This window comes from Mus pahari, chromosome 12 (assembly GCF_900095145.1).
Source record: "Mus pahari chromosome 12, PAHARI_EIJ_v1.1, whole genome shotgun sequence".
In the NCBI taxonomy this organism is placed as follows: Eukaryota; Metazoa; Chordata; class Mammalia; order Rodentia; family Muridae; genus Mus; species Mus pahari.
Genome location: NC_034601.1, coordinates 39,258,725 through 39,268,543, shown reverse-complemented (window position 1 = coordinate 39,268,543; position 9,819 = coordinate 39,258,725). Strand labels below are relative to the sequence as shown.

Genomic DNA, 9,819 nt, shown 5'->3' with positions numbered 1-9,819 from the left:
AAGAAAGGAAAGAAAGAAAGAAAGAAAGAAAGAAAGAAAGAAAGAAAGAAAGAAAGAAAGAAAGAAAGAAAGAAAGAAAGAAAGAAAGAAAAATCAGGATGGTGGCTGGCAGCAGAAGTGAGAACTGTTTCCATCTTGAGCTGTGGGGGCTTGGGTTGAGTTTCCTCAGGAAAACCTTTGTCCCTTTTACCACCCAAACACCTCTGTGTGCGCGAGAAGCAGCCCCCCCGGCCTGCCTTGTCTGCCTGCCCCACTTTACTCTTCACTGTTTCAAGTTCTTATTCCCTCTCCTTCTAGCCCTCTCCCCATCTGTCTTTCCAGGGCTGGGAAGAAAGTTGCCAGTCTCCTTAAGGAGATGGAGAAACTGGGGCACATCATGAATGAGTTAGTTCCCTTAAAAAGAGAAACCCTGTAACTAGGAACTCAGGCGGGATACTATTTTAATACATCGTCTCATGGGGTGGGGGGTAGGGGAGTCAATTAAGAATCATAAAAATGGGGATCAGCCATTAAGAGCACTGACTAGAGGTCCTGAGTTCAATTCCCACCGACCACATGGTGGCTCACAACCATTTGTCATGGGATCTGATGCCCTCCTCTGGTGTGCCTGAAGACAGCGATGGTGTACTCATATACATACATAAATAAAATCTTTAAACAAACAAACAAACAAAAACAATGATCTGGAAAGTTGAAATGATACAGAAAGTTATACTTTTTGGTAAGGTATTTCCTCCAGGAATCACTGTCTGGTCATAATCCTATTTTAAATCTGTTTAAAATAAAAGAAAAGTCAGTGGTACAGCGTCCTGATAGGAAAGATAGGGATGACTGCCTTAGTAGCAGAGAGTTCAGGGCACTTCAACCCAGGTATACGGGTTCACAACCATGCACTGCTAAGTTTCTGGTTCTCAATTTCTTCAGCTGTCAAGTAGGGATCATGGCTCCTTACCTCACGGGGCTGGCTTGCCGATGGATAAGAGCATTGGTCTTGTGTGAGGTGTAGCTCTCTCTGCAGTAGAAGCAGGTGCTCTCTCACCTGCCTGCTGGCTCCAGCAGCACTCATCCAATGCGTGAACTAGCTTTACTTCACGAGCCATAGCCCTCAGGTTTATTAAATTATTATAACCAGAGCAGAAGTTTCCACAGTGTGTCAAAATTCTCAACTCTGCCTTTTAAGCAAAGCTATTTTGTATAAGAATGTTAAAGAGGAATTGTGCTTAAGGCCTAAGCTTGTATGACTTTTCGAGTTTAATCTTATTCCTCTCACAGCTGTAAACCTTAGTTAACATTTTGAGAATCTCAAGGATAAGATTATGATAAATAATCTTTACCGTTTTTTCAACCAGACCGTTTTGTTGCTTGGGGAGATGGCTCTGTGGATTAAGTGGAGTTCAGACCCCATTGGCCACATAAGAAAGGCCCATGGGTGTCATAGCCTGCCTGTAATCCCAGTGCTCAGGACATAGAGATGGGATCCCCAGGGAAAACTGGCTAACTAGGTTCCGTAGATTTACCAAATTGGTGAGCTCTGGATTCAGTGACAGAGCTTGCCTTGGTAAACACACACACACACACACACACACAGAGAGAGAGAGAGAGAGAGAGAGAGAGAGAGAGAGAGAGAGAGAGAGAGAGACCACACACAGAGAGAGACAGAGAGACAGGGGGAGACAGAATGCATTCATGTATGCATATGCATGCATGTACACTCAAACCGCAAAATACACTCAAGGAAAAACTATATAGATATCTTAACTCCCTGGTGACCTACTGTCGTTAGGGTTCCTCCTATCTTGGTGACCTGACCTGTAGTAATATCAGCCTCAGAAACTACCCTATAATCTTATCACTAAAGGACTAAAAAGAAGTTTCTTAGAAACTCTTTGGCTGGGTGTAGTGACACATGTTAATTGTAGCACTTGAGAGGCAGGGGCATGTGGATCTCTGTGAGTTTTAGGCTAGCCTGGTCTACATAGCAAGTCTCCGGACATCTGGCTACTTAATAGCGAAAACTTTTCTTAAAACAAAACAGAACACAGAGGAGGAAGGAAGGAAGGAAGGAAGGAAGGAAGGAAGGAAGGAAGGAAGGAAGGAAAGAAGGAAGGAAGGATTTGAACAGTGTGACATCTGAAGCCACAAAAAAATGTATAAATGACTGTTGAAAAGAGGCCCATACTCATGTGTTAAGTGAGTAATGATTTTTTTCTCCAAACAGCAATCTTCTGATTTTACTGTTTAATATTACTGTCTAATATTACTTCTATTATTATTATTCTAATAATATTAATATTCTAATGCTTATGCTTAAATATGCGTTCAACCCTTTCATTGAAGTCATGGGGAAAGGTGCGGGGAGCAGGGTGTCCAGTCAGGTCTATACAAGCATGAAGACCTGCGTTCAAATCCCCAGAAGCCACACAGGAATTTGGCACAGCAGTGCGTGCCTTCTCCCACCCAGTGCTGGGGAAGCAGAAACAGGAGGATCCTCAGGGCTTGCTGCTGGTGGCTTTACCCTAGTGGTGAGCTCTAGGGAGGATTTTGAGGGGTGGGGTGGGGTGGGGAGTGGGGGTTAGGGTTTCTCTGTGCAGCCCTGGCTGTTCTGGAACTACCTCTGTAGGTCAAACTCAGAGATCCACCTGCCTTTGCCTACCAAGTGCTGGGATTCAAGGTGTGTAAGAGACCTTGTCTGAAAGAAAATTAAGTAGAGAGAGATTGAGGAATTCTAGCCTCTACTTGCATGTGTGCCTGTACCCCAAAGTGGCTATGCAAATAATAAGTAAATAAATGCTACAACTCTACTTCATATATTCACAAAAATTGCCACACACACACACACACACACACACACACACACACACACACAATGGTGGTGGTGTTCCACCACTGTCTGATCACTGAAACATTGCCTGCTTGTTCCTGGACATCATGGTGATGTCTTTGTTTGATAAAGGTGTTGATCCATCTTCCTTATTTGGTAATGCTACAAATCCATCTGCTGAAAGCAAAGAATGCTGCCTTGGTTTGGGCAGTATCAGAAGAGTGTATTGGGACATGTGGTTTTGAAGAATCTCTTAAAGAACATGCTATAGGAATAACTGTGGAAAAGGAGAATGGAAGGTTTGGGGCAGATATTAAAGGGTAGCTGATAGTGTATTAGACAGTTGGAAAGGCAGTGCGGTCAGATTGTAAGGGGACTATTGTCCTGGACAAAGATGCATCCCTGTGAATCATGGAGGTGGAAACATGGGAATTCCAACCCCAGCAGCATAGAGAAGTGGAATCTGGAAGGCCATTACTGACACGAAGCTCTACACAGTCCTGGCTGACACAGTACCCCTCTGTGTTTGTGCTGGAGCCAAGAGACACTGTTGACAAGCTTACAAAGGCAGGTTTATTTTGAGAATAAAAACTCCTACAGACATAGGTGAGGTTTGGGGGAGTGTGGGAGACATAAAGCTTTCAGGAATCATTGCGATGCTAGGATTCATTAAGGAGGAACATCCCCCAAAGAGGAACTCAGTTTACATCTTACAACATTGTTCTCCAACAATGTTCTACACTACAACGTGGAATGCCACATAGCCATGGATACGCAACTTCTGACCGTGAATGAGAAGGATGGTTTTGTCTGTTCCTCATGTTCACACTCACCAACATAGATACTCATTGCTCCTGTGTGGCCTTTCCATAGTTCTCAGCCCCGCCATACCTTGGGCTCCCCTATCCTCACTGTCAGTCCCTAGACAAGGCTCTAGCATTGTTACCATGATGAAATTGTCTCCTGATGCAGGAGGAACCCTGATAAGACGCTTCCTTCTGATGAGGCTATGTCCTGAAGAGCCCCACTGCACCCCGCTTTGGTCCTCCAGCAACATAGCCACTTTGAATGCTTTCTGCAAGTGTAATGGAGTGAGGTTGAGGGATGTCAGACATTCTCACCATGGCCATTCTCCTGATTTCTCTCACAACAGGATTTCAGGGGACGGTGGTATCCCTACTTGTGTCACACGTGGCTTATGGGACTTTGGCTCGGAACCCTCTGTGACACGCTGTACCTCGTGGGAAGATGACGATGTGCCAAGGAGAGCGGCCTATGCTTACACTGCTTTGGATTTTCGTGGCCACAGCAGGCTGCCTTCCTGATTTGAGTGAGTGTTTTCCTTCCATCCTCAGCCTTCCCCACCGCCCCGCAGAAGAGCTCTTTGTCCTAATGTCAGATGGAAGCATGAAGCATCTTAGAGTTCTTAGGAGTACGACATTTCTACTGACCTTTAGGCTGTACCACACCCAAGTACCCCAGATGAAAAATGATCAGGACAATACCACATTGGTTATAGTTTTGTACTTTAGTAATGTCAAATATACACTAGTAGAAGAGGAGTAGTATTAAAAACACCTGCCTGTAGTAGGAGTTTATTGTATGAGCAAAGCCACTTGCTTACTCTGTCAGCGTTACAAGAATGCTTTGAGTCAGGCCTTACTAGCCTCAGATTACAGAAAGGCCAGAATTACATAATTAAGAGGCAGCGGCACTAGATTCAGTCCAGGTCTGTCCAACTCCAGAGCTGGAGCACTTACGTAGCAAGGCGATTTTCTGGAAACAGGTGGGGTGGGGAATGGGCACAGGTAGTTAGGTTACTGGGGAAGGAGTGGCTCACCTGGGTGCTGAATTCTGGATGGCCACCTGGGCTGGGCAGTGGCGGGCGGCGGAAGCGGGCAGCGGCGGTGGCGGGCAGTGGCGGCGGCGGGGCGGTGGTGGTGATGGCAGTTTCTTGGGGGCCTCAGCTCATTGCTGCATTGATGTTCCTTTTCCAGATGAGGTTCCTCAGGTCACCGTCCAGCCCACGTCCACTGTCCAGAAGCTGGGAGGAACTGTGATCCTGGGCTGTGTGGTGGAGCCACCATGGGTGAACGTGACTTGGCGCTTCAACGGGAAGGAGCTAAATGGCTCTGATGATGTTCTGGGTGTCTTCATCACCCGTGGGACCCTTGTTATTGCTGCCCTCAACAACCACACTGTGGGACGGTACCAGTGTGTGGCTCGGATGCCTGCGGGAGCTGTGGCCAGTGTGCCAGCCACGGTGACACTAGCCAGTGAGTGTACTTCTTTGCCACTCTGTGTGGTGTGATCTCACCTTTTCCCACTCTCTCTCTTTTCTCCTATCCCTACCCTATGCTGTTAGTCATAGCATTAAAGGGGCCCCAGCTGCTGACATTTTTCAGGGTAACATGGTGGCTGCTCAGCACTCTTGGGGGTTGTGATGTCCTGGAGAAGTTCTCAGAATAGGGTGATATGTGGAACATCTACAGGGAGTGAACTGTTCTGGGGGCCCAGAACTGGCATCACCTCTCTACTTGGTCAGTTGTTTTCGTAAGATATGACACCTGCTTCCTGGGCACCCTTTATCTCTTCCCTCATCGTCAGAGTGATTTCAGTCAGGGTTTTAAAAGCAAGGCTATGGAGAGAGCCTGTGCACTCCAAACTTGGCCTCAACATATTCCTAATGCCTGGAATAGAAGTTATTTAATTTTTCATTATAATTTGTGTGTTGTGGTATGGTGTGGTGTGTGTGTATGTGTGTGTGTGTGTGTGTGNGNGNGNGNGAGAGAGAGAGAGAGAGAGAGAGAGAGAGAGAGAGAGAGATTGACGTCATTGTTTGTAGGCTTGTGATGTTGAATTCATGTTTTCTCATCTCTTATTTTCTGGGATTATTATGGTAAAAAAACATACAACGTCAGGCCAGTATGGAAGCCAAAAGCTAAGTGGCCTACACCTTCCCTCCCACCCACTCCACATACACAAAGATAATTCTGATTGACTCAGTTTCCTTGTGCTTCTTGCCACACAGTCTTAAGTGGGATATAATTTGTATAAACAATTTAAGTATGTGTTATGAGGATCCGATAAGAAATAAAGTGAGGTTCAAGTGTCTTGATGGTCACAGCCAGATGAGAAGCCTCACCTAGGGTGTTTATTATCTGATTTCTAGTCCTTTGTTCATAAGTCCTTCGTGACAATTACTGATCCCATATTTTCCCCAGCCTCAATACTCATTCATGTATGTTTAGCTTATAGCCGGGAATCAAAGAGTTGCTTCCATCTTGGCCTTTCCCACATGTAATGTATGTAGGACACAGGGAAACTTGTCAAGACTTTATGCATTTGGATATAAACTTTGAGATTGCTAGGGCTTATTTTCTCATAACTTCATAGTGTCCACTTGACCTTGATAAGCTTGCTTCGGGCTTCCGTGTCTCGATCACCACTGGGCTGATGGGTGATGTGGTTCTAGGAAATGAGCTCCCCCACACCATAGAGCCAAGGGAGAAACCTTTTGCAACCTGGGTCTATTGAAGTTGGCTGAGATCACTGAGCTACATGAGTTGTGAGCCCCAGAAAGAGAGCTTCAAGGAACTGGGGAGCAGAAGAGCAAGGCCGAAAGGCTCCACCCTGGCTCCAGACCCCTAAGAGAACATCTGTGTGGGCGAGTGTAGGAGGACTACACTGGTGGTGCTCCTGATTTCTTAGGGAATACCAAGTTCTACCCCTTTCTACAGGGCACAGGCAAAGGGTGTCTCTCTCCCTGAGCTTGACCTTGAGACAAAGCTCTCCCAACTCCTCACGGAGCTACTCTCCTTCTCAGCAGAAAGTGTGCCATTCACTCTGAGCGTCAGGTCTCTAGGAGCAGGATAAGTGCTGGGCAAAGTCTAACCAGGCACTCTCCTCAGGCTGTGCTTGGAGAGATAGTCGGGGAGTGTTGGAAGGCTTAGAGGAAGACGGTAGAGATAGGTAGGAGTCATTGCATCTGGTCAAGAGTGGCCGAATCAGGACCATACTTCTTGGCATCAGACATTCCCTACATCCTGTTACCAATGTTGTAGTTATAATTGCATGATAGGGAGTTTGGAATACGTAAAATGCAACATGACCCCTAAGTCTGCCATCTTCACACAACCTTGCTTGTCACTGTGGCATATTCTCTTCCAGGTCTTATCCATACCCATATATTTATGTTGTTGAATGTAGAGAGAATCTCTTATAAGCACCACCTGTCAATAAAAAAGCGGATGGCCAATGAGCTGAGACAGGAAATAGGAGGTGGGGTGGAGGCAGGAGAAGAGAGGATTCTGGGAAATCTCGAGAGAATGAAAAGAGCTGCAGGGAGAGATTGGAGACGTCAGTCTGAGGAGACAGACTTAAACCAGCAGGTAGATGAACTCAGAGAGACACAGAGGAGATGTGAAGGAAGAAGCCAGCCAGGACTGAAGGAGAGAGAACTAACCAAACTGTACACAGAGAATAATTTAAATGGGTTAAATAATTTATAAGCCAATTGGGGAACAAGCCATAACTTATGGCCTATGCAGTTAATAATAATTAGCCATAGAGTCGTTGCTGTTGGGAACTAAATAGCCAGGAGGAAAAATGGATTTAAAGAATTGTATTAACAGTTGTTCTAATTTGAGCAAATAATACAGTTTCTAGTCTTATCTTTCCTGTTTGGCTCTATATGACACACATTTTCCTTTGACCATGTGATAGTTCACCTCTCTGCTTCGATGAGTATAAAATGCAAACAGTAAAGCACAAAGTGCCTGGATCCTAAGGGCATATGCATTTAACGTATAGTATCATGTAACTATCACTCTCACACACCCCATTGTCTCCTTAGCTAGCTTACTTATTTTCCCCCCTACAGTAGCATTCTTTCACAATGTACTGAAGTATTTCCTGTCGCTGGGCAATTCATTCTTTCCCAGTTCATTATTCCAAATAAGATGTACCTTTCAACATTTGTGCCTTAAAGGAGCCTCTAGAAGAGAAATTCTATCTGCAAACGATCGGCGTGTGTCTGCAGTCTCTGAAGATGCTCCCTAATTGTCTGTCCAGCCTAATGAGGAGCCAGCCCGAACCTTTTAGTGTTTGGAGAAAGGCGAGTTGCTGAAGAAGTGGTTTAGTTTGGACCTCTCTGATTCAAATTAGACCTGTGTGTGAGGAGATTCAATTTACCATCTTTATTTTTTTTAAAAAAGAATTCTTGGCTCCTGTGTTCTCTGTGCTTGAGGGGTGTGTGGTTGGCAGAGAAGGGCGTGTGCTGGAGGTGAGCTGGTCTCATTGGAAAGCCAAGAACTTGTCAATCAGCCGAGAATCCAAGGTGAAATGTTTGATTCTGACTAGAAAGAAGGAGAACTTGGGGAAATGGGGTGAGTAGGTGGGGTGGGTGTCCTGCTGAGGAGGGTGTGGGGGGAGGGGTGGAGCTGCAGCCTCCCAGGATTGAAGGAGGGAGACTTGGGTTGCCAGGAAGGCTGGTGGAGGACAGAGAAGGGCGGGCGTGCTATCTTTGGGTTAATGCCACTGGAAGGTCTGGCCCAGACTCAGCAGTTAGATTAAGTTTCTTAGAGCACATTCCTGAGCATAATGGACCTGTGTTTTGTTGATTGGCTGGTGTACAAGGAGTCTGGTCTCTAGAGATGAGATTGCCAACGGCACCCTCTGCATTTCGAGGCAGGCAAGGCAGGAGAGTGTGTTTAAGGCTTCCTTTGCTGGCCTTCCTACATACGTTCATCTTCCATCTTCGCACAAAGCAATGCTGTGTGGCCTATTTGGCAACACGCCTCATCATGGCTTCCTTCTAGAGACCGCTGAGAGCCTTATAGGGGAGAATCAAGGATCTGGCTCGAGGATTCAAGGCTAGGGAGGCCCCTAGAGAACTCTCCTGGCCCAGGCCTCTGGTTCTCCTGTGTTGAAGCTGGTGGGTAGACTTCATGCCGACCAGGTAGCATCAGCTTCTAGATTTTGGTAAAAACTGAGCTGGAAGTCCAGGATTCCTCCAAGAGTTTCACCCATGTCTTCCCCACCTGCCCTGATGTGTGGGTGGGAACCATTTACTTTTACTGTGCCCCGTGAGAATTTTCTTCCTTGTTTGGCTCAACAGTTTTCAGCCTGAGGGTCACAACCCCTTGTGGGTCAAATAACCCTTTCACGGGGGTCATCTTAAGGCCATCAGAAAACAGATATTTCATTATGATTCATAACTAGCAAAGTTACAGTTACGCAGAAGCAACAAAAATCAGTTTTTATAGTTGGGAGTCACCGCAACATGATGAACTACATTAAAGGGTTGAAGCATCAGGGGGGTTGAGAACCAGTGGTTTAACCTAACCTTGCTTTTTAGTAATGTTCTCCTACCACTAAAGCCATACTTCAGATCTCCTGGTCAGCCTTATACTTAATATTTAAAATGCCTTTGACTCCTTCCTTCCTTCCTTCCTTCCTTCCTTCCTTCCTTCCTTCCTTCCTTCCTTCCTTCCTTTCTTCCCTCCCTCCTTCCTTCCTTCCTTCCTCTTTCCATAAACATTTTACTGCATGGCTCAACCAATAAGTCGCACTCTGCTCCAGAATCAACAGCAGACAGCTAGGGAGCTCCAGACTTCTTCCTGGCCCTCGATTTCACCTGTGAGAGTCTCAGCACTGCACTATAGGTAGTCACAATGGCTCTGAAGGGAAGGTCCAAGAGTCTAGTAGTTGTTGTTCAGTCCCGGAGGCTGGATAGCTTAGCTGGTCTTTAGGTGTAAGCCAAAATCCTCAAGAAGTAAGTTCTAATGCCTGTGAGAAAGATTGAAAGTAGCCGGGCATGGTGGCGCACGCCTTTAATCCCAGCACTCGGGAGGCAGAGGGAGGTGGATTTCTGAGTTCAAAGCCAGCCTGGTCTACAAAGTGAGTTTCAGGACAGCCAGGGCTACACAGAGAAACCCTGTCTCGTAAAACCAATAGAGAGAGAGAGAGAGAGAGAGAGAGAGAGAGAGAGAGAGAGA

General features: G+C 46.1%; 1 protein-coding gene across 1 annotated transcript in view; it reads left to right on the top strand.

Moving 5' to 3' along the window:
• Positions 1-4,049: 4,049 nt before the first annotated feature.
• Positions 4,050-9,819, top strand: part of Boc (BOC cell adhesion associated, oncogene regulated) — a 37,437-nt gene continuing 31,667 nt past the window's right edge. Inside the window, 2 exon segments of the mRNA XM_021209120.2 lie at positions 4,050-4,151; positions 4,819-5,097. Coding sequence (XP_021064779.1) covers positions 4,070-4,151; positions 4,819-5,097 — 361 coding nt within the window. The 5' untranslated portion in view covers positions 4,050-4,069.